Raw genomic sequence first — 23,884 nt, forward strand, 5'->3', positions numbered from 1 at the left:
AGGAAAGCTTGCTGATTTGACTAAAAGCCTTGGCCAGATGTTTTTTTTTCTTTCTTTTTTTTTTTTTTTTAGAAATAAAAAACGCGACATTGGCAATATTCATACATAATGCATCTGACTTGCGTTAGAAACTGCTTAGCAGTTTGGGGGAATTGCCCACTTGGTTTCATATAAGCACTGCTGATGGATGGATGGATGAAGTGCAGTGGACTGTTTTTTTTTTTCCTGAAAAATGGTTTGATTGCTTCCCTTACTGAGTAAAAAGCACAAAATGTCCCCCCCCTTCCTCTCGTGGAAGTGTTTAAGTGCTCTGGATGGACAAACTGCATCGTGGTAGTAGTGCTTCATTTTTGTACAGGGAGACTTTTAAAGTGATCGGATGACTAGCTGTTGTTTAAGCACTCCCACACTGCACTTCAATAACATGAGCAATCCAAATATATCTGCCTGGTTTTACAGCAAAACAGTGTTTTGATGTGTGGAGGTGTAATACCGGAGGCTTTGAAGCCAAATAATTTTAAGCATTTCCATATTTATTTATTTATTTATTTTTATTTCTTTGGACAAATGGAGGACTTTGTGTATGTTTGTCGTTTTGCACGTATAGAGCTATATGTTACTGTGAAGCACAAATTGTTTAGCTGTAAATTGAATGCTTTTCTTTTATGCTGCAGGGCTGCTCATGGTCTGTGATATTTGTGGATCTGGATGCTCACAACAGGAACAGGCAAACCCTTTGCTCTCTACTACCCAGAGAGTCTCGCTCCCATGTGAGTACATCAATCAATTTATTGACTGTGTACATCTTCTAAATAATTTTAATAAAACAAAGAAAAGCATACAGATTTTACAAGTAACAAAAGGCAGAAACGACACAAAGCAATATGTGCAATAGAGCACTTCTAAAATTTGCAAAATATTATCAGCTTCATATCTTAAACATCTTGTAGAGCCATTCACTCTCAGAGTGCAGGCTTTTCCGTGGTTCCTAGAGTTTCCAAACGTAGAATGAACTTAAGTCAGTGCTTTCAACTATCAATCCCCGCTTCTGTGGAACCAGCTCACAGTTTGGAGTTGAGATACTGGCACCCTCATACTTCTACAATTAGGCTTAAAACATTTCTGTTTGATAAAGCTTGGGGTTGTAGTCAGGACTCTCTCTGGTAACCATTTCTTCTTCATTATGCATTTTATTCTTGTTTCTCTTTTCTCTCCTTTTTTCTCTTCTCTTTTACCTCACCCCTAAACCCTTACCCTGGTTCTGCTGGAAGTCTCTTCCAGAGAAAGAGGGGGGTTCTTTCTTCCCACCATTGCTTGCTTCATAGGGGATCGTCTGATTGTTGTAGTTCTCACTCTAATTAGTTTTTACCTTACAATATGAAGTGCTCTGAGGTGTCTGTTCTTGCAAATTGAATCAAACTCAGTAAACTGAATTTCACTGAAGGCTTATGACAAATTGGTACATGGTCTTGGGATGACAATGTCAGTCCAGCACAGTGAGCACTTTGCATTTGCTCAATTTTTAAAATATTTAAACTATTAACTATTGTAGAGAAATGTTGAACCAGCATACAGGAATGTGCAGTCAGAGCAAAAAAACTCCCACAGTATTTTTATGATATCCGCCTTGCAGTGATCGTTAAAACAGTGATCAAGTAACCTTTCGTTTTGCTCTAAAATGCAACAATCTTTTAAAATAGTTTATTCAAAAATCAAGAATCTTATTTTTATTTCCTTTTTGTTATTTTGTCTAAATTGATCATAGTAGAACTAGAATAAATATTAAAATATTGTTTAAATGTTGCATTTTGTCTGTGAGCTGATCTCTTTGTTCTTAGAAAAATATCCACAGTTTCACAGCATGACGCAAACGTTTCCCCCAACGCTCTTTTACGGTGTAGAGAAGCAGCTGTATGCATAGTCTCTACAAAATAGTAGCCTGTCATGCATATGTCAGATAAGGTTAATTACACACATCAAACAGACCACGCACTCATGTCAGTGTGTCAGTAGATATCAATTCAACAATGTATGTTCCTCACGGTGCAGTCATTACACTGCCCGTACCTGAGCTCTTGATCGTACACCACTGACAAGAAATGGCAAAAGTAAGAGCTGGATATAGAGATGCAGGGAGGTAAAGCTCAAAGAAGAAAGCGTGAGGAAAATCTTTCCTACTCGCCAACACTCGCAGGCACTTAAATCATTACAGCTGTGTGTGCGTGTGTGTGTGTCGAACTTGTAAGCCAGAATTGTCTAGTCACCAACAGCCTGGGAGGAAATTAGTGTAATTAGACGATCAGCAATGGCATTATAGACATAGGAGACTGACATTAAGAAGTCTGAAGGAGTGCAGGAGACGCCAACAATTGTCAGGATTGTGTCAAGATATGCAAAACATCAATATATTATCACTATGTCATGTAATATGTCAAAAGATTGAAATCCAGTATTCAATTCTAGACACATTCAATACCTGCACAGAGTGTGTTGCAAGCTGATATGATTTCTCAGCTGTAGCTGCTGAGGATGTTACCATGTAGATTAGGGTTGTAACAAGAAGTTGAAGAATATAAATGAATAGGACTAGAAAGAGCTACACCTGGCTCCTCTGTGAGCTGCAGAGATATGTGCAAAGTATAAAAAAGAAACGCGCTACAAAGGAGAGCAGCAGAAATCAAAACAGAACAGAAATCTGGTCCTTAAGCGTTCATAGCCACGTCCATGTCAGAGCGCTTGTCCCTGCAGTTATTTTATAGATTCCAGTGCTCAGACAGGATATGGAAAGGCTTTGATTTTTGGAATCTGCCGTCTATTAATAAACTTTAAATATTCATAGCTGTTTGCAGTGAAGCTATGCCCTGATAGATTTCATTTCCCTTGCTTAATAGAGTAAACCAAACAATAAAATGGGACTATTAGATGCTCAGTCACAGTGGTTTGTCAAGCCTGATAACAAGATTCGTTCCTAACCATAGCCTGTATGTAAATGTAGTCAGTGCTGTAGTGTTTTATTTATAAACCGACACTTTCACTCCTAAACCGCTTATGGGCATTCACGCATGTTTAATAATTCTTTCTGTAGAATATATAGATGTACAATAAATTATCTTATTGGCTTCCCTCATTTTATACTCAGAAATTATGCAAAGTGACTGTGAGATGCAGTCATTGGGAAAAGTTTTGGTCCTTGTGGAATTTTCAAAATATTTCTCTGACCTAAAATGCCAGTGGATTTTTACACAAACACTAAATGTAGCTAAAAAAATATATATATTTAAAAAAAATGAAGTAAAAATATCAGCCTGGAAATATATATTATATATAGCAAATGTGGCAAAAACATTTCACGTAGTTCATAATTGTTGTAAATCTTTTTGTTTGTCTCCGGCAGAACACAGATGCAGCTTTACTTCCAACCATCAGCTATCCTGCGTTTGCTGTTGATGATGATGCTCTTTACACTCAGACACTTGACAAGATTGTCCGCAAGCTCCGTGGCAAATATGGCTTCAAACGTTTCCTCCGTGACGGCTACCGCACCGCAAACGAAGACAAGAATCGCCGCTACTACAAACCTGCTGAAATGAAGGTTTGTACTCGTGTTTTTTCTCTATATTCTGTTCTTCTTTGGATTAAAGCCACAGTTTTTGTTTCATTTTAAATAGCTCATTTGTATTTTGCCAATGCAAAGAAGAAATTATGGGGTATATTCCTAACGAAGATAATGTGATCCAAAATGTTTCTTGTTGTTCCAGGTTTTAATAAGATGGTCATTAGCGTAGCAGTTGAAATAAAAATTATATCTGTGAATAATATGCTTCAAATCTAGTAAATGGATTTTAAAAAAATTAACCCGACTTTCCATTAAAGAAAATGATCAGTTAGAGATTTACGAGCAGTGACATTTTAGAATTTTTAGACATCGAATAAATATATTGTGGTCCAGTGTGCTGACAGCTACACTTCTAGTCCTTTTGTCATGGTTTGTGATTCTTGTTGAGTATTTTCTTTAGCAATTTTCTCTTTTGTTATTCCTAATCTGTTTTTGCTTTTTCTTTTTTCGTTTTACCTCCTTTCTATTATTTTTATCTCTTTTAAAATTGTCTGCGCTGTTCTTATCACCTCTGTTTAATCTGCCTCACATGTTCCATAGCAGCTAATTATTCACAGAATTAAAGGATGATACTTTATTAGGTACACTTTGCTGCTTCAGAACTATCTTACCTCTTTGTTGGTAAAGTGCTGGAAACATCTTGGTGAGCCAGTCCAGTTTGAATTGAACCAATAACAAACAATTGAGTTACTGTTGTCTTATTGTTAGCTCTAATTAGTTTGGTCATTCACCTCAGACTTCATTCACCCCCCCCCCCCCCCCCCCCCCCCCCCCCCCCCCCCCCCGAGAGAACTGATGTATATGCAATATTTCTTCTCTTTTTGGAACACTCTTTGTAAGTCATGGAGATGTAGATCAGCAGTTTCTGAAAGTCTTAGGCCAGCCCATCTGGCACCAAAAACCATGCCATGTTCAGAATCACTTAAATCACCATTCTTCCCCATACAGATGCTCAGTTTGAGCTGCAGGATGCCTAAGTGTGTTGCATTACTGCCATGTGATTGGCTGATTAGCTATTTTCATTAGTGAGCAATTTAGCAGCTGAACAAAATGACGAGTGTATGTGTGTGTGTGTGTGTGTGTGTGTGTGTGTGTGTGTGTGCGTGTAAAATATAGGTTTAATATAACTGAGTTGAACTCAATTGCCAGTAACCACAAGCACAGCTAGCAATGCATAACATGTGGAAAAGTTCAGCTTGAAAGTGCTTGACATTTCAAAAGTTTTCGAAATTCATAATCCTCCAAAGGTTTCATCCTTTTATGATAATGCTAAGAGATCTGCCTGCGACTTAGCCTCTCCCATTCCACGCATCCTAATCCCCCAGGTATTTCACCCTAAATCTTAGCGTGCATGTGTGTGGGTGCGCTGGGTATGCAGCTGAGTTGTTCCTTATCAGTGTGTATGCTCATGCATATACACCTATGTGAATGACCGGGCATTCATTGTCCTTTAGTGAATTCCCTGTGATCCTGGCCAAATGACAGTGCAGTCACTTTAGAAGCATACCATGAGTGAATCGCAGGCTGGACTCTTAATACTAAACAAATCATTACTTTACCTGGAGAGCTAGCCTGCTAGAATTAATGAGCTCAGAGAGGCGTTAGGTAAGAAAGCAGAGATCTGTGAGTTTAGACAGATGCTGGAGTTTCTGTTTGGCAGTGAAACACTAACCAACTGTTTCAAAAGGCCTAATCAGTTGTACCTAGTAGGGATGTATGTAATCAAAGAGTCACCTGACAGTAATTTGATTCCTTAATTACATTCATGATTCATTAAAAAGGATAGTCATCACTTTGTAGTGACAAAAGGTGACTTTTCTGTCTGAAAGGTGAGGCTGAGAAAAAAAGATTTAAAAAGGCACTGATGATGGAAGTGCTTGCTTGATATGTCAGAGTGGGCACTCATGGGGCTCCAACTCTGAACCACTTTGAAATGAGCTTTGTTTAATCCTGCGGCTAATAGGATACAAAGACTCTAAAGACTCTAAGAATTATCAAACAATGTTTAATGCCTCAGTTCCTTCAGGCTCCGTCCTGCCCTTAGTTCAACCAGCAGGCAGTCAGATTTGTTGTGGAAGACACTCTGGCCAGTTAACGTTTCATAATGTAAAAACCCAATTAATTTTTTCATTCATTAATTTTTTTTATTAATGAATTAAAAAAAGTGATTTGCCAGTTTCAGAATCCTCGCTGATTAATAGTGTTACAAATATAGTCGAAAAGCAATACCGTGAGTAAAATGTTACCTCTTTTGAGTCATAAGCCACCTCACAACAAAATGAAATGCTTTGAGTGTGTCTGACACAGTTTGCGTTTTATCTGGAGGAAAGAAATCACAGGTAGGCCGGGTTCCCCTGCAGAAGACATTGACTAAAGTTGTTGTTGGTGTTTAAGAGAGAATTCACAGCAGGGCAGGCGTCTGTGCTCCCTGTCTGTTTACCATTGACAGAGAGCAGCGGCAGCAGCCTGTGTGATAGACAGTTTTACCAATCAGTCGAGCTGCTCAAGCACAAAACACCAGGGATCCCTGTCTGTTTACAGCCTCAACGGGCCAAAAGGCACAGGCCTCACTGGGTGACTGCCTCAGCTCTCCTGTTCTCTCGTACTCTCTCCCCCCCGCCACCAAATACACCCCTCCCCTGCTTCTCTATCTCTTTATGCACTTGCCTTTCTTTTTTCCTTCCTCTCTATAACCCACCTGATAGCTGCTATTGCTTCCCGTCTTTGGTGAAATATACACCTCGAGACCTGCAGATCTACATAATCACAGAGTGCCGACATTTAAAGAAGCACATTAATACAGACATGAGTATCCGCTCAGTGAAAAGCACCTTCTAAGTGTGTTTGTACGAGCATGTGTGCCAGCTCAGCCAGGCATTTGTTATTGCATTAGGATGTCTCTGTTATCTTCCATCAGCGCAGAGATTATTGAAAAAGATAAGGTACAAAGATAGTCAGAACTAATTACTTTTATAGATAGAGGGACTAAAATGCAGACACACACGGACATATGCACACATGCATTTTGTATCGATGGATTTTTTTAAGAGGCTAATAAAATTCTGCAGATTGTTTGATCTTTTTATACACTGACCTTTATTATTTTTAGTGTTTTTCCAAATTCGGTAACTAAAGGTGGGTTATTGTGTAGGGACAGTGTTTTGAGTTGATCCTCTTTAATTAAGCACTGAATTACTAAAGTGAATAATTGTCTGCTTAGCTTTATTGTCTATTGTAAATGTGACTTGTAATTGAATGGCTTAAGATTTTTGTTCGTTTGTTTGTGCATGGGTGCTTGTGTAAGATACAGTGCAAATACAGTAGATGAAGTGTGCAAGATTCAGAGAAAAATCCAGGAAGTGATGGTGTGAATTCAAGTGTTTATTTGGGGAACTTTTGTCTAGCTGCTGCCACTTGGTGCTTTTGATTTATTCACATTCATTTGACAGCAATGTGTTTATGAGCTGACAGGTTTAATTAAATAAATAAAATAAAAAACTGAATAAATTGGCCAAATAAGAGGAAGCAAGGAGGGAAAAACACTGAATGGTTTGACAAGTATAAAAAATGATAGAAATCATATGCCATGGCCTACAAAGTCACTAGTTCTTACTTGTGGGAAGAGGCATGGGTTACATTTTGCAGTGGATTTGTCAAAACAGCAACTGAGTTAATCTTTTAGAAAAAATTATGTTCATCTTAAATTAGACAAATGTGTGCCGAGGGTTTTGAAGTTGTTTTGGAGGCTAAAGGAAGCCGAACATCTTACTGAAATGACTTGGGTTGGTCTGTTCCAGGCAACATGAGAGCTGTCAATCAAACTTTGTTGCACACTAAACAGCTGGACCACAACCAAGCAATCTGCTGCATGTCTGGCGTGAGAAAGTGAATCAGTCAAAGGATTCTGATTTGTGATTTAGTATGAATACACAAGCAGAACTATCTACTATAAAATTCATGTATTTAATGTGAGCCAAAGCTCCCATATTTATAAATAGTTTGAATTAAAAGAAATTATAGGATTAGAGGCAAAACCCTTAACACTTGGTCAACTATTGTGGTGGGATCAGGTGGCTCAGTTATGCTATGGTGACATTGTGCTGATGCATTTTGGCTTCACTTGACCTTTTAGAGGGAAGGGTCACCGCAAAATCACCTTTCTTCTGTGATGGAGCGGTTCTGTCATGATGGGAGTGGTCATTGAACTACAATGAATTTGAGTATCACGCGTTATGGCCTTCACAGTCACCAGATCAGTCTCCACCACCATCATTAAAACATCCAAAAACAAAAATGTTTTGGAAGAACATGCCTCTAACAAGCTTTCAGAAACTTGAATAAAAACCTTAAAGGGTATATTGAAGCTTATTTGTGGCCTGACTAAATATGTATGATAGCTTGCAGTCCCATTTGTAACACATGGTATAGTTTATTGATTGGATTTTTGTTTGGACTTTATACTTTCAACTTTAGGTTATATAAAACTACTGTGAACCTCACATTCTAAAATGTCAAGAAGAACTCGACCAGAACTAAAAGGCAACATCCATCCATCCTCATCCGCTTTATCCGAGGCCGGGTCGCGGGGGCAGCAGCCTAAGCAAACAATGTCTTTTTTTTTTAACTTAAGCACACAGCGAGTAGGTATTTATATTGTTAAACATACATTGTAATTCTCTTGTCTTTGTTATACTGAGTGAAATCTGACAAATCTTTGATATTGAAGGTCTGAGTTCACAGGCAACATGGCAGTGTTTTTTGCCACAGTGTCATTTTCTGAGCGCTGCTCTTAAGTGTTTGTTGTTGCTAGGTTACAAATAATACCTTATTTCATGTTAGGTTGTAAAAGACTGAAAGCCAAGATTTTGCTTATTCAGTGATAGAGAAGTGACACTGAGTCCTCAGTAAAACTAAACTCCGACTTTCTCTGTGTTTTTCCATCTATGTGTCTGTCTATTGTAAACATACTAAACTTTCACACCTCTAGATGTCCTCCTCAAAACAAACAGCCAAGTTTTTGAATTAGAAAAAAAAAGACCTTGTAAAGGATCAGTAATATTTCTCTCTATACTGACAGGTTTCATTCAGAATGTCACATCCTTTATATTTTTTCTCTGTGCCATACTGTTCCATATTCAGTGCTGCTCAAATTCAGCTTTAAAGCTCCTGCGCCTCTCTTCTCTTTGTGAAATGAAAAAAGCAATAATTCCTCCCCTCTCTTCCTCTCTCTGTCTTTCTCCAGCTTTTTGATGGGATCGAGTGCGAGTTTCCCATATTTTTCATCTACATGATGATTGACGGTAAGCCTTGTTCTATCCATTGCTGCTGTTATGGTGCCTCAAGTGGGTCATTGCCATGGTATAAGACAGACTTATAGCGTTTTACAGGAAATTACATTTTTCTCTGGTTTTAGAGGACATGGATACACACTTTTTTTCTTTTTTTTAAATTTGTTAGTGACCCAAAGTAAATGGTCAGAAATAAATGAAAGACTCTAGTTTTTCCTAAGCATTTCTTTCTTCCTTTAAAAAAAAAAAAAAAAAAAAAAATCTAATAGCCCCTTTGCCTCTCTATATGCCACAGATTTTTCTTAAGACTAACAGACAACCTGCAGGGCCTGTTGCTCTATATGAAGCTATTCATCTTTATTGGCTCTGCTCAAAAGAAAAAAGGCAGTTAAACTGATCCAGACGGATACATCAATAACCAACAAGCCTCTACAATGAAATGCTCTTAAAAAATCTTGTATACCTAGGAAGATTTTTATTGACAGTGCCTCACCATTTTTCAGTATTGTAAAACTATTTTATTAGGGTAACTTTGCCTGACTGATGCAGTTAACAGTTAGATGTGAAAAAGCATTTTCAATGTTTTATTGTGTGTGTGTGTGTGTGTGTGTGTGTGTGTGTGTGTGTGTGTTGTAGGGGTCTTCAGAGGAAATAAGGCCCAGGTCAAAGAATACCAGGAACTCCTTGAACCCATCATCTTTCAGTCGTATGAGGGTGAGTAACCACATAAAAGCCAACATGCACCCACACACATGCAGTGACCGCTGAATGAGGAAAACCGTGAACTCCTGAACACAAACATATATGATATTATCTCATCTGGCCTCTCAATATAGTTCTTTTTAATACTTTTGATTCTGTTCTCTCCCCTTCCGGCAGCGACAAACTTTCTCTTATTAAATCAGTTTTACATATTCATACACCACATACCAAGGTTCACAAGAGTGATGCATCCAAGTGAACTCAACCTTCCCTGTGAGCTAAAGAGCCTGGCTCATGCATTCACCGGTACACATTGATGTGAGAGGACACAGTTAAATGATGAGGATGTCAAGAGCTGGGTGTTTCTATTCATCTATTCATAAAAGAAATTGAAATAATTGGAGTGCAGAAAGGATAATGATGTGAAACAGAGCTGACTTAAGTTACCCTGAATGTCTCTGCAGAGCTCTTTGTACTGGTTCTGTATAAATTAACAAAACTCCTGAAGTTAATTGGCTGGGTTTTAGAGGAGAACACAAAGGGAGTGTTTTCTGTTTTACTGTTAAATACTTATTAAAAGTGTAAATCCACCAATGGATTTTGTACTGTCAAAAGCTGCTATTGTATCTTCTTTTGCTGGTTTGCCTGACCTCCCAGGAGTCAGGGGCTCCTATTGTTTTGATAATACATAAAGCACATGCAGGGTTCAGCTATTGAAGACATGCTAATATATTGTGATGAGTGAGTGAGGACGGTGGTGGGGTCCTCAACTACAGTTGTGCTAGCCTTGAAGTAAGCATTTATATTATTTATTTAATATTAGTATTTATATTATACACTGCAGGTCTTAATGCTCAATTCTGATTTTTTTGATCAAATCTGATTTTTTTTGTCTGATTGTTCACACTACAAATAAAATGTGACAGCAAACGTGCTCTAGTGTGAACCCTCAAAGCGGCCCGCATGCGCAAAAGAAGACGTCACACACAACGCGCTCTGTTTAGACCCAGACCAGACAGTATTGTTTGACTGATGGCCGTTAATATAAAGACTTGTTTCGGACTTTACGTTTCCCAATTTTGCTTTAAGTTATAAAGTTATTTTGTTATTTAGATATGGCCTAATAATGATCCTTATTGCTGTTTTAGAGAGGAGCGGTGCTTCAAAGGATAGTTGCAGATTTCTGTCAGAATCTGCAGATTATACAGTACAAATAAAATGTTCACGTTTCTCCAACGCTGTCTTCCCAACAGTTTCACTAACATCTACACTGGATGACCAGGAAGCATTCACGATGTCTTCTCCGGCGCTGATAATTGGCGTCTGTCTTGTGTCAGTGACGTAAAAGACGGATTTAATGCGACATGACCATTCAAACAGCAGTCGCTTTCTAAAACATCAGATATGTATCGGATTCAGGACCACATACTAGAGTGACCCAGGTTGGATTTGAAAATATCGGATTTGTGCCGTTCACACTGTCATACCATGATCGGATATGGGCCGCATAGGGTCAGAAAAGTCGGATTTGATACGCTTTCACCTGCAGTGTGAACGTAGCCTAAGAGTGGGCACAAAAAGATTTAGTGTTCTTAGCTGTAGGTCCAGTTACAACCACTATGTGTGAAATATCCTGCTAAAGTGCTAAACTTAGATGGTTAACATGGTAAGCCCCATACTGCTAAAGAGAATTTTTAGTAGCATTAGCCAAGTTTTTGAATTAAGCTAAAAGTACAGGGGTGTCTCACGTAGCCATTTATAATTATCTGATTTTATTTATTTATTTATTTGTTTTTTAATAATAACAAAATAAAATAAAACTTAGTTTGGGAACAAATTGAAAAATACGCTTTAAAGTTATTTGCCTATATCGCAGCTGTGCCTCAGGAGTTACTGGTTGTCCACCAGTTGGAAGGTTGGTAGTTTAAATCCAGGCTCCTCCAGTCTGCAAAGTGTCCACAGGGAAGATAATGAACCCCAAATTGTTTCTAGTCCATCTAAATTCAAATACCAGGTTTTTTTTTTTTATTAAAGTCCAGGTACACACAAAGGCTTCAGTAGAAACTGCATAAGAGTCATGTGTTTAAACATGCTAAGATGTAAAGGTGATCTTAAGTACAGCAGTGGTTCAAAGGTTAAACTCAGCATCTGTACTGCTGTATGATTTGTTGCTATTATCCCTGTGTGCCACCAGTGCAAAGTTACTGAAGTACATAGTTTTTGTACTATGTAAGAAGTAAAGATTATTTTTGCTTAGTCTTATGCACATAGAGCTTACACTTCTCGTTTCTCGTGCCAGGCCACGCTATAATCCCCAAGTACTACTATGTACCGGCTGACTTTGTGGAGGCGGAGCAGAACAAGCATGGGAGCCAGAAGCGTTTCCCTAGCAACTCTGGCCGTGATGGGAAAGTCTTCCTGTGGGGTCAGGCCCTGTACAACATTGCCAAGCTACTGGGTATGTCTGTGCGTCTGTGTGCTTAGTATGTCGACTTGAATTGATGCATTCATTCACTGTACTCTGACATTAATCTGCAAGTTCACGATTAACTTAAAACGAATATGTTTTCAATAGTTTTTCATTATGAATTATTTTTTGTAACTGTAGCTTAATACGTGTCTCACAATAATCCAAGGACCAAGTGTTTATGTGGGGTTTGTTTTCATTAAGTCTTTATGCGTTTACACTTAGTTACTTGTCAATAGTCGTGCGTCAGTATCCCACAGTATTCCCTACATTTTAATGGTATTCATATCTACCTTTTGTGGTATGTTTGTGTACATTCACTTTTCAGTGGATGAGCTGATCAGTCCCAAAGATATTGATCCAATTCATCGCTATGTGCCACGACAGGACCAGCGCAATGTCAGTATGCGGTACTCCAACCAGGTAAGCTCTGATGTAACTCTATCTGACGATCATCTGTCATCTACAGGCGTTTATTATCAGTACAACATCGGATTCAAGTGCTGAAGTGTTGTAAACTTATACTACCCCCCTGTAAATATGGCTGAAATCAAAGCATTTAAGAGCTTTTAGCCTATGAAGTAATTGCATCTTACACATGATGACAATCCTAATTGTTAGTTTATTCTAGATGTCAAGTAGCTGTAAGTGGAATTTTGCTGTAGATGCAGAAAGTGGGCAGCAAGTGGATTGCTCACTCTGCATTAAAAAAAAAGAAAGAAAGAAAAGGACTTCTATATTTGTAATTTCTATCAACTGGGAGGGGAGTAAAAGGAGTGGAAATGTTAGCAGTTGTAATGAAAAATCAAAAGCTGATTGCTGATTGGAATACACTATATATAATAATAAGAATGTCTCCAGTGGTGATGGTGTTCTCTGCTAGCAGCTTCTCCTCTTGTTTAAAAGTCTACATTTATTCAAATTTAAAACAGATATTTCGATTTTATGATTCTTATCAGGCTTATATCTGGATTCTTTATATAAGCTGCTCCAGGGTTATTCCTGGCATTTTAGATCAACAAACACCTGCATCAGAGGTACATAAACAAAAAGGTGGTAGGTGGGTGGAGGTGGTATTTAAAAAGGCGAGGTCCTCACTAAAGCCACTCTTGTTCCATGCCCACGTATTCACTTTTCAAATCTGGCTGGATTTATATATATTTTTTCCAAAACAATGACAATTGATGATACTGAACAAAACTATTGAGTGTAACTCAGACTAGCTAGAAACACAGTTCTTCACCGCACAGTGTTTAGAGTCTTTTTTTTTTTTGACATGGTTTCAAAATGCAGATATACTGTTCATGCTCTGGAGTTTGCCTAGTCACATGTGTTACTGAAAATGAGATATCTAAACTGAGCCACACTGTTTCAGTATCAGCGATCTTAGAAATAACCAGGAAATTGTGGGAGAACCATAACTTATCAGAGTTCTACAGATCTTCACTTGCTGATGTTAAGTTTCATATTTCAGGAGGATTACATAAGCTATGACCTCACCTATTGTGCAGTTGCATGTGTCAGCCTCAAAGATGTACAGTAACCTCTCAATGCCAACTATACACCCACCCTTACTCCCGCAAGGCAATTCCCGCATCCTACCTTAAACCATTCACACTACTCAGTCCTGCTTACCACTGTTTGTTATTCATGTGTGGTAAGGTTTTAATTACTATTCATCCATCAACATCTAAACAAGCAGAAACTCTCATCTTATTTTACCTTGCCAAAGGCCAGGCTTGCAGACGAGGATTAAACCCAGTCAATTTTCTCCACAAACTACCTCCCTGAATAGCAATCATGTCTGAGGTTTAATTCTGTATCTGAGATGGCCGGCAGCTCTGTGGATCACACAGATGAAGGGTAGAGATACATACACACTGGAATGATTTTCATTTTCTTTGTTGTACAGCATCCTATTCTGTTGCTGTATGATGAATTGTGTTTTTGAAGCTAGGTCTATAAGACAGTACTAGAACAAGGCACACAAGAGAGGACATATCCTCAGAGGTATGATGAACACTAGACGGGATCAAATAGGTTGCCTGGAAAAAGATCAGCAGACAGAACAGACAGAGAGAAACAAACAGCGAGCCAGAAATGGAAAAGATCATGTCAGAAAAAATCAGCAGAAAATCATTTGTGAAGTGAGAAAATTTTAGAGAGAAATATTTGGTTCTGAGACGAACACGTATATTTTTAACTTTGTGAGGCTCACAAACATTCTTCAACTCAAGGAGGGCCACACTTACTGAAAGTTTTGGACATTTGCAAGCTCTGTGAAGACGTAACTCATCTCTCTTAATTCTGAATAATTGTTAAAGAAGGAAGCTCCCACGCCCATTACACTCCGTTACAGTTTTTGTTTACAACTTGTCTTGTCAGCTAGCAACTGAGTGCAGTTCAGAAGATAAGGGTTTGGTCTACATGTGTTCTTTTATTATGAAAACTGACCTGATGCTTTATGCTGTGTCGTTGTGTCGTTCTGTTGACTTCATCAGGTTAAAGAGGTGGGAAGTCTGGGCTTCTCAGCCCTGAACCCACAACCCAAACTCAGGTACTGCTTTTAGCAGGTATCCAAAAAATTAGGCAGTGGTATGATAGCAAGCATTGGCTTTAGCAATTAGGATCAAGTCGAATCAGTTTCACCAGCTATTATATCAGGAGCCCAAAGGCGTTCTCCCAATGGAATTCAGGCATTAGTTCCAGCACAGGGCATTCAAGTACTGTGGGTGACAACACAGGTGTATAAAATGTATGTTATTTTCACTCTTTTCAAACACACCTTCAAGCAACAGCATAGGTACTTGGAGTCATTGATCTAAGTCTTGAGCGTTGCTGAACGACTGAAAGCAGATTACTTACTAAGCTCTCTATGATCTTTGCATTTTGGAACAACCGTTGATTTTTAGCTGGGATCAAACAGAGGATTTTAAATATGTGTGTTTGTATTTGTTAATAGGATATCTACATATCAGCATCTTGGATGCAGAGGGATCGTTCTCAAAAGGAAATCAGTATGAGTATGTTTAGCTGGCAGCACTGCTTTTATGAATTCAGTGTTTAAAGAAGTGTGCCTTGTGTGCTAGACTCCTGTTAGGAGTAGGAGTAATGCTCAGAAATGTTCTAACAATAATACTCTTGAAAGTTGATTTGTAGGCAGTGTGAAAGCTTGCTGTGAACCTGGCCTCTGATGGTAGCAGGCACGGCTCTGTGTGAAACCCATCAACAAAAGCCTATCGTATTGAGTTTGATGTTTTCAGTCTCACGCAGTCCAAATAAATGTGTGAATGGTCTTACTTCAACTTTAGTTCTGAGAAACCTGAAGGAAATTCTGGTGTTTTGTGACAATGATGACACACTCATTAAATCCTTTTATGGTTGAAAGAGAGGTTCGAGTTTTGCACAGTAAGGTCATTCAATAGCTGACAGCTTCCTACCTTAACGTAACCGTTTAATTCAATGTGCTAATTTTCATCATAGAACTGCTTCCATAGGTGAGAAATACATGACCTCACCTGTGAGTAGTCACATAGGAATTTATAAAAGGTAATATAATAATAGACAATATTGCAGTGTCATCATACAGCAATCGTCATAAAATGATGATTGCTGTCTGTACATCTGTATCTGAAGGTCAAATAGGAACTCTTTCTTTAGATCATGTAAATTTTCAAGAAGAATTAGCTTTTAAAAAGGCTATAGCATGGGTATAGTCTCCAGGTGTCATAGTTTCCATTTCCCTGTGTGTGCTTGCGTCGACCTGGATCCAACTGATGGAAGTGGTGGAATATGGACATTTCCGAAAGCTGTGAGTGCCTTTCTAACAGTAGCTATTTAACACACAACTAGTTACACAGAGTACTTCATCACTCCTTGGACATTAATGTTTTTCATCTGATATTTTTTATGGTTTTGCTGTCGTTATCATCAAAAATACCTCGTCTTATCTGGTCTAAAGTAGCCATAAGTTGTGATATATACATTTCAAAGACAGATATAATGGACTCTTGAAGGCTGGCTTGTGATGAATATTAAAACTAATTTTGCTTAAAACGTGAAATAATGATATTAATGTTTATACTTGGCCCATTGGGGGTTATGAATGGAAGCATGACTGACATATAATCACTGTTACAGCCCAAGCAGGCTGTGTGGGTTATCCAGCACTCTCTCTAACTCGTGTGCCAGCCCTTGTTTCCTGTGGAGCCAATTTCCACTTAGTAATCAGCACTGGCTTAAAACTGGTGTGAGAAGTTTGCCAGCTCAAAGTGTGGGCCAGTGTTGAGCTACCAGTGAGTGGCTTTGTCCTCTTGTAAGCAAGAAGCGTTTTTGTATTTTTCTTTTTAGAATTTTTCATTTCAAGATGTTTTTCCTTTTTGTGCTTTTGTTTTAGGCCTTTGATTGGCATAGCCTAGCTATTTCCCATTTATTAAAATTAGGGCTGCCACGATTTGTCGACTAGTCACGATTACGTCGACTATCAAAATCGTCGACGACTGATTTAATAGTCGACGCGTCGTTTGAAGCTTTGTAAGATCCCAAAAGACGCAGGAATAAGTAGCAGGATTTAAGAGTGTAATAACGGACTGAAACAGAAGATGGCAGCACTGCATGTACAAGGATGCCAGCTGCCGTTAAACCCCGAAGAAGAAGAAGAAGAAGCAGCTGTGTCCCAGAATTCATAGCGCGGCCCAGCTTAGTTTCCAACAATGGCGGCACCTAGTTAGTTTTAATATTACTCTTATTATTCTTTCTGGGTCACAAAATAAACGTTTAACATATTTTCAGGCGAGAATGTAGCTGTGTAAACTTTAAATATCTGCTCAGTTTATCAGGACACCACATATTTTCAAAAGCGCTCCGACGTTTTCGGAGACGTCTGTTACCCACTAGCTCGATAGCTAGCCGGGGGCTAGGTCACTAGCGTGGTGAGAACACCGGACTCCCGGCAAATTGTTTTCAAACCCACCGCCGTCTTTCGCTACTCAGGTTAAATATATATGAGTCACTTAGATAAATTAAAAATGTTGTTGTTTGGCTTTTTTTTTTTTGTATTTTATTTGTTCCTGAGTAAATCGGTTTGTCTGAGATTAAAGTTATAGTTTTTACACAGCTGAATAAACGTCAAGCAGACAGCTGATTATCAGAAGTGTGAGATGCTGGAGAATATACTCCGTTGTCCTGTTATATTTTAGATAGCAAGGAGTTTATTAAACTTCACCGAAACAATCTGCAAATTTCATTAAAATTGAATAAACTATCATCTTGTCTTTATTTTTAGTTAGCACCTTAAAAGCTTAAAGCTGTAAGCTAATGATAGTTATATAAGAGCAGATGCTGCTGGTGCAATAAGCTGTAGTTTTACGTCCAGTGGATGATGATCTGATTAGTCGACTAATCGCATAAATAATCGGTGACTAGTCGACTATCAAAATAATCGTTTGTGGCAGCCCTAATTAAAATACTGTTTTATTTGTGAATCTGCTTTGTTTGACTTTTTCTTTAGTCAGATACTTTATGATAAGTATTCCTCCCTCCCTCCTCCCCACCCTTTTGTTGAGAACATAACATTTGGGCAAATGTTTTCAGACTTAGAAATTCGCAGAATTTTTAGATAAAAAAAAAAGTCACAGATTTAAGCTAATGTGACAAGCCTGGTAGAAAATAGTTGGTTACTTTTGCAGCTACACACTGAACATTTTAGGTGTACTTGCACTGTGAATGCCATTTACAAAGCTGTGATAAAGATTTGAAAGGAGACAGCATTTCAAACAGGGGTGTTGCAGGTGAAGCAGGTGTTTTGCTCTTCTGTCTGCATATCAGTAAATATGAGAAATCTTTTCAAGCGGTACCACCTGAAAGCTTATGTGAAGAGGATTTTATTTTCCTGTAAGACAGGAATGCCAGGGTTGTTTATTCATGCAGCTGGTGCTAAGCTTAGCGTTTCTTGGGGTCAAATGGCCACAGAATTTGTAGACTTCATCCTCTATTACCATTCATCCTCCACTGCCTCTCACCTTTACTTTTTCTTTCTTATTGCTTTGTAATAAGTCTTGCTGGATCATAATCTTGTGTTCGTTTTGCCCTCCCCCCCCCCCCTTTTTAAAAAATCTCTTTTTTCTTTTTTTCCGCCAACTTACCAGCTTTCTCTCACTCACACCTTTGTTTCCTCAGTATGAAGCTTAGGTATCATGTTGTGTCAGTAAAGAGGCCCAAGATGGGAAGAGGAAAAAAATATGAGTGAGGGGAGAGGAAAAGAAAGAATAAGAAATGTAGTGTATACTGTGTGTGTGTGTGTGTGTGTGTAAGTGAGACAGAGAGTTGTGTGTGTGTATACATGTATCAGCTGTCCAGTTGCTTCTGCATCACCAGCGTCTTGTGTTTGGTCTGCAGGCAGAAAAGACACATGGGCATGCTGAGCTTTCACATGCAGTTAAGGCCTGATTTGTGCACTCCTATTTTCTCTTCTGTGTGTATATAATTCGGTTCTCATAATGTGTCCAAAAACAGAATACCTGTTCTATGCATACATACATACACATATACATACATACAGCCTCTACATATGTCTTTGCATGACATCTCAGTCTCTATATGAAATGTGTGTGTTTTTCTGTGGGTGCAGTTATTTACAGGATTGCGTGTTGGCGTACGTGTGTATTATTCATCGTGCCTTTCCTGCAAATGTTACGCTAACACTTAAAGTCCCTGCATCAATTCATTTCACTGGGGAGAATGAGATGCTGCACCCATGAATAGCCTGCAATGTTGTGCTGTTGGTTCCACATATAAGCTTATGATATGAGTTACCGCAGGGCTTTTTGACATCAGCTCTGACATTCAGTAAAGGTTTAGAAAAGAAAATTATTTGCAAAAGAACTGGGTTGCACTCCCTCGTACAAAATCATATAAAAATACCTGCATGAGGAATTAATGCATCTTTTGAGTCATTTCCACCAAAATATCAGGAATAGTCAATTTTGAGAGACTCAATTTAGAAGCTATTCTAAACAGCAGGATGTTAGAAGCTACATTTAGCTCCTTTGAATTAAGTGCAGAGGGAGATATAGTTGTAATGTAATTTTAACAGTTTCCCCTGAATACAAATGAACATACTTATTTTCTTTATGAGGTTTATTGTCACAGCTTTTTAATCCAGTTCCTACAGAAACCCTGGCTTGAATCCACTACCCTGGAGGAACTTGGATGTGTTGGCGCTTACATGCCACTTGCACTTATATTCATGCATCTTGCTTCAATAGTGGGCACTACAAAGCATCTGTTTTTTTTTTATCATCAACCTGAATCTAAGAAATATTATATCATAGATTCCTGTATTATGCATAGGTAAAGAATGATGCATTAAATCTGCATTATGTGTGCACCTGAGCAGGAAGTGGAACGTGGATTTCACTCCAAACAATAAGCTTTTGGATGGTGGAGCTTTGATTTTAGTTGGTGATCGGGATATTCCTATATGCAGCTTTAATGCATTGTTGATGTGCAGGAACCTTTTACTATTGTAGTAAACTAGAAGCCTGTTAAATAGCGTATGAAGCTGTAAAATCAAACTACACAGCTTAAATATGTATGTAAGCCATGTGGCAAGAGGAGAGAAATCAGCAAAAGCACATTATTACAGTGCTGCTGGCCTCTTGGTGCGCTAATAATAGTTGCAAATAAATTACCAAGATTATTTTCTTAGCTGGAGTCAGTGGATAAGCACAGCTTCCCTTGATATGTAGCAGCTTACAAAAGTTCATCGGTCGACTGTGTGCTGATTTTTTGCATGAGAGAAAAGGCGCTCCCAGGGCTGTGGGGGTGAGTCAGATCAAGCACACCCTGGGGAGCGTGGGGTGACATCCCTCTGACAAACGTGCAATAATACGCAGCAGGCATAGCAATTTGGGGATCCAAGAAGTCATGAATGGCTGTGAAAGTGAATTAGCTGCTTATGTTGCTTGTGTCACACACTTGCTATTAATGTTGTGTCCCTAATGTGCTCAGCTACTCGGGCATCCTTACCACTGTGGCATTCTCTTAGTCTTTTTTATTCTTACTCTGTCTGTATCACTTGTTTCATCTGTCGCTTTGAATTTTGTTCAATTTGCAATGTGTTCAACTAAACACGCAAATTACATACATTTCTTAAGCACATGCAAAAAGAGCATGTAGCCATCAAAAATAGCAGCTCTGTTATAAAACTCAGGGATCCTTTAGCTTTTGTTAGGCTTCTCTTTTGCATATAGATCCATTCACTTTTTGACACACACACACAAACACACACACACAAACAAACTCACACACACACGCTTGGCCCTATGTGAGAATGAGGTTAATGGAAAAATTGCATTTGTGGTCCACACTGTGGAGGCTGTCAGTCATCAATCAGAGATAAGGCGTGGGTCAAGAGGGGCCCCCAATTGGATACTACAGCAACAAACATGCCTCCTTAGAGGCGGAACGAAAGGAGGTAGAAAAGTAGAGAATGGGTAAGGTTAGAGGGGTCAGAGAGAGGCGAGGGAGTGAGTCTGAAAGAGGTATGGAGGTAAAAAGCAACAGAAAGATCACCTTATTTCATTCTATATATTAAGCATGAAGTTGGCTGAAAACCAACTTGTTAAATCTAATTGGAAAATCTGGGAAATGTAAATCAATAACTTCCAGGGTCCAAACATAAAGCTTCATTAACACAACACCAAGACAGACTTAAGTTGCTCTCTCTGTAGCGTAAGTCCCGCTGAGAATTAACAACCACAGTGTAGCTTGATGCAATGTGTAGCAGCTTTCAGCTCAATATATGCTGCATCTGGTGGAGGCCCAAAATTCAAGCTAACCTCTGTGATATAAAACTTTAGGCAGGTTTGTTTATAATACCAGCTGACTGAAATCTTTCCAAGGTTGCAAAAAATGATTTATATCAAAATGAAAACCTTTGGAAATGTGTCGTTTCTGGAGTTTTTTGGTAATAATTTTATAAAGCTAATAAGAATTTGCCCTCCTTTACAAAGCTGTTGGAACATAAAATATAGGGCATTAATGCACGCATTAACGATGGGATCCAAAAGTGAGATGGAGTTGGGTAATCAACTCTTAGATGAATAAGAAATACACAAGCAACCACATTTGTTTTTTGTTTTTTTAGCATCACTTTGGTCAGATATTGTTTCCATTGATGATGTTTAGATGTTATATACACACTATTTACATGCCTGCTCTTAGATCTTACATTAAATGTATACGCATGATAGATAGGGCTATATTTATCACATAATCTGTAAACGTGACCGAATATAGTGAACGAGTCCATACTGGAATCTGAATCTATACCCATCTTAAATACAAAAGAAATAAATGAGTGCCATTTAAATATTAAGACAATATATTTAATACAGCTCTGTTTAAATTCATCTTTCTTTCTACACAGTGTGCATGTAGCATTTCTATGAATAGATTTTGTGCAGATAATGAAAAATAAAAGTAGTGGAATAATAGATGAACCCCCCCACCTCCCCCCACTTTGGTATATGGTTTGTGGGACATTATAAAGTCATTCTGGTATCACAACATGATAGCCAAGAAGAACACGTAGTAAAAAAGAAAAAGAAAAATCATACTAACACAACAGGAGCGCCATATGGAGTAGATGATTTCATTAAATTTTGTAATGCCAGTCTGCATAGATTTGCATAGTAATAAGAAAACCCATATTTTCAAGAAATTGCTAACTCCTTAATACTTCAAGGCTAACAAGTTCAAAGCACCTCCAGATATGTTGAATCCAAAAGAAAAATATTGTTATGGAAAATCCAACTGGATAATGAAGTTATAGGGTAATGTAATTCTTTATAATGACTCAAGAACAATATATAGTTGAGGCATAAATAACCAATATACCATATGGAGTTGATGATTAAATACTGATTATTTTTGCATGCCTTGTTGCATACATTTGCATGCTAATGAGGTAAAACGGAATTCCTTCCATTTACTTTTTTATTTGCACTTTGGATGAGAAGATACCAGAGCAAACATTCTCTTTTGTAGTGATCATGTCAATCCAAGAGCCTCTAGTTTACAAAATAACTGGCTCTATTTGTCATTGCATAGTCACTATGCAGTTCTTTTTATTCCAGATGAAGCACACAATTTTCTTTTGAGCAAGAAATTGGCTACAGGCTGAATTATTTCAGAACAGCTGTTTTTAGTATAACAGATTTAATACAAAAAGAATAACTGAAGTATCATTCTCATTACTTCTTCATGAATCTGTGTATTTTCCATTGGAGCACAGCACAGGGTGGAGAGGAGAAAATGGCCTTATTTGTATCAGTCAGTTTGCATCAGGTGGCTGTTTTGTGTTTAAATGCATGCCTGCCTTCAAGCACACATTTTATTGAAAGCATGATGTGTATTAGTCCATTTGCTGAGACAAAGGCTACAATATGTGGCAGTGGCATCAACTCGTGGAGCTGTAATACTCATTTCAATAGCTGTGCTGCAAGATTATAACACAGACGCCTGATGAGATCATTGAAATAGGTATGTGCCTCTAGATTCAGTGGATTCAGAGGTCAGTAGTAGGACACTGTTCAATAATCTACAGATTGGCTCTTTCAGAGGAGCAAAGTGACACCTTAAGCAGCATGAAACAGATGGGTGTTAGAATCCTTCTGACCCAAGAGTGTACACACATCCACACACACCCAGTCACAATATTTTCCAACATGTGCATCCTTCACTTCATACTATTACACACAAACAGAATCACACATTTTTCACGCCAACATGCAAACACTTCCTTCTGTATCTTTTGCCTCACTCGCACCCTGAAACATTCACACACACAAAGACACAGATTGAAAGTGTGCTAAACCCTGCTGTTTGCCAAATGGCCTGGTAGTGGGCAGGAAATGTCGAGCTCAGTGGTCTGTGACAGTAAAAGCCCTGGAGGGATAGCTACTGACCTTAACCTGCAGGGAAATGGACATCACTCACACACACTCATGCACTTTGCATGCATTAACACTTGACACATCACCCGTACTCGGATGCGTCCTCATGCTCATGCCAATATGTGCGCTGCTTTTATGTATTCTCACAATGTGGGTGTCTCTGTGTATCTGTCTTCCTTTGACACACCTCTACTTCTTCTTCTGGGTTACAAGCCGTTCTCTGTGTCAGGGGCCCCATTAGCAATGTCTGATTGGTTTGGCCTGTCGTTTCTTTGTCTAACTGTCAGTGTTGTTGGCCAACTCTGTTGTACAGTGTCTTCGTGTTACAGGTTGCTAATAACACCAAAGAAAAAGCAGACTGGGAGGCTAAACAACCTTGGGTGGAGTAGAAGAAAAAAATCCAACTAGAGATCAAATATTTGAACCTGTGGTGCTCAGTTCATCCAAGCCCTCAATTTAACAAAAGACTGTCTCATCCCTTGTATATCAAGGTATATCAACACTTCCTGCTGCTGCTGCATTCAGAGTGTTAGGTGAGTGTGGGATTTGTGTTTGCAGCAACATGTACTCAGAAGAGGCATCTTGGCATCTATTCTCTGTTTGTTCATAGTTATTCTTGACAGTGTACAAGCCCAGGCTTTACAATAGACGCACTTTTCCCAGTACTCAAATTCTGCTTTAAACCCAAAGAATTCTGACAGCAAACAAAAGATGCCCATTTTTTTAGATTAAACAATTTGCACAACTTTTCTCATTTAAAATAAGTCTTTTGGCATTTTTTTTCTTTAAATGTCATATGCTTTGTGCACTAAAAAAATACTAATTTTTTTAGTATTTTTTTTATTACTAAAAA

General features: G+C 38.5%; 1 protein-coding gene across 4 annotated transcripts in view; it reads left to right on the forward strand.

The window, feature by feature from the left end:
- phkb (phosphorylase kinase, beta) overlaps positions 1-23,884 on the forward strand; it is a 102,956-nt gene that overhangs the window by 42,165 nt on the left and 36,907 nt on the right. For all 4 annotated transcript variants that reach the window (XM_026175432.1, XM_026175439.1, XM_026175445.1 and 1 more), the window contains 6 exons: positions 675-770; positions 3,395-3,592; positions 8,859-8,916; positions 9,541-9,618; positions 11,906-12,064; positions 12,402-12,496. In XM_026175432.1, coding sequence (XP_026031217.1) covers positions 675-770; positions 3,395-3,592; positions 8,859-8,916; positions 9,541-9,618; positions 11,906-12,064; positions 12,402-12,496 — 684 coding nt within the window. The remainder of the gene's footprint in view (positions 1-674; positions 771-3,394; positions 3,593-8,858; positions 8,917-9,540; positions 9,619-11,905; positions 12,065-12,401; positions 12,497-23,884) is intronic.

Source organism: Astatotilapia calliptera, chromosome 1 (assembly GCF_900246225.1).
Source record: "Astatotilapia calliptera chromosome 1, fAstCal1.2, whole genome shotgun sequence".
NCBI classification, from domain to species: domain Eukaryota; kingdom Metazoa; phylum Chordata; class Actinopteri; order Cichliformes; family Cichlidae; genus Astatotilapia; species Astatotilapia calliptera.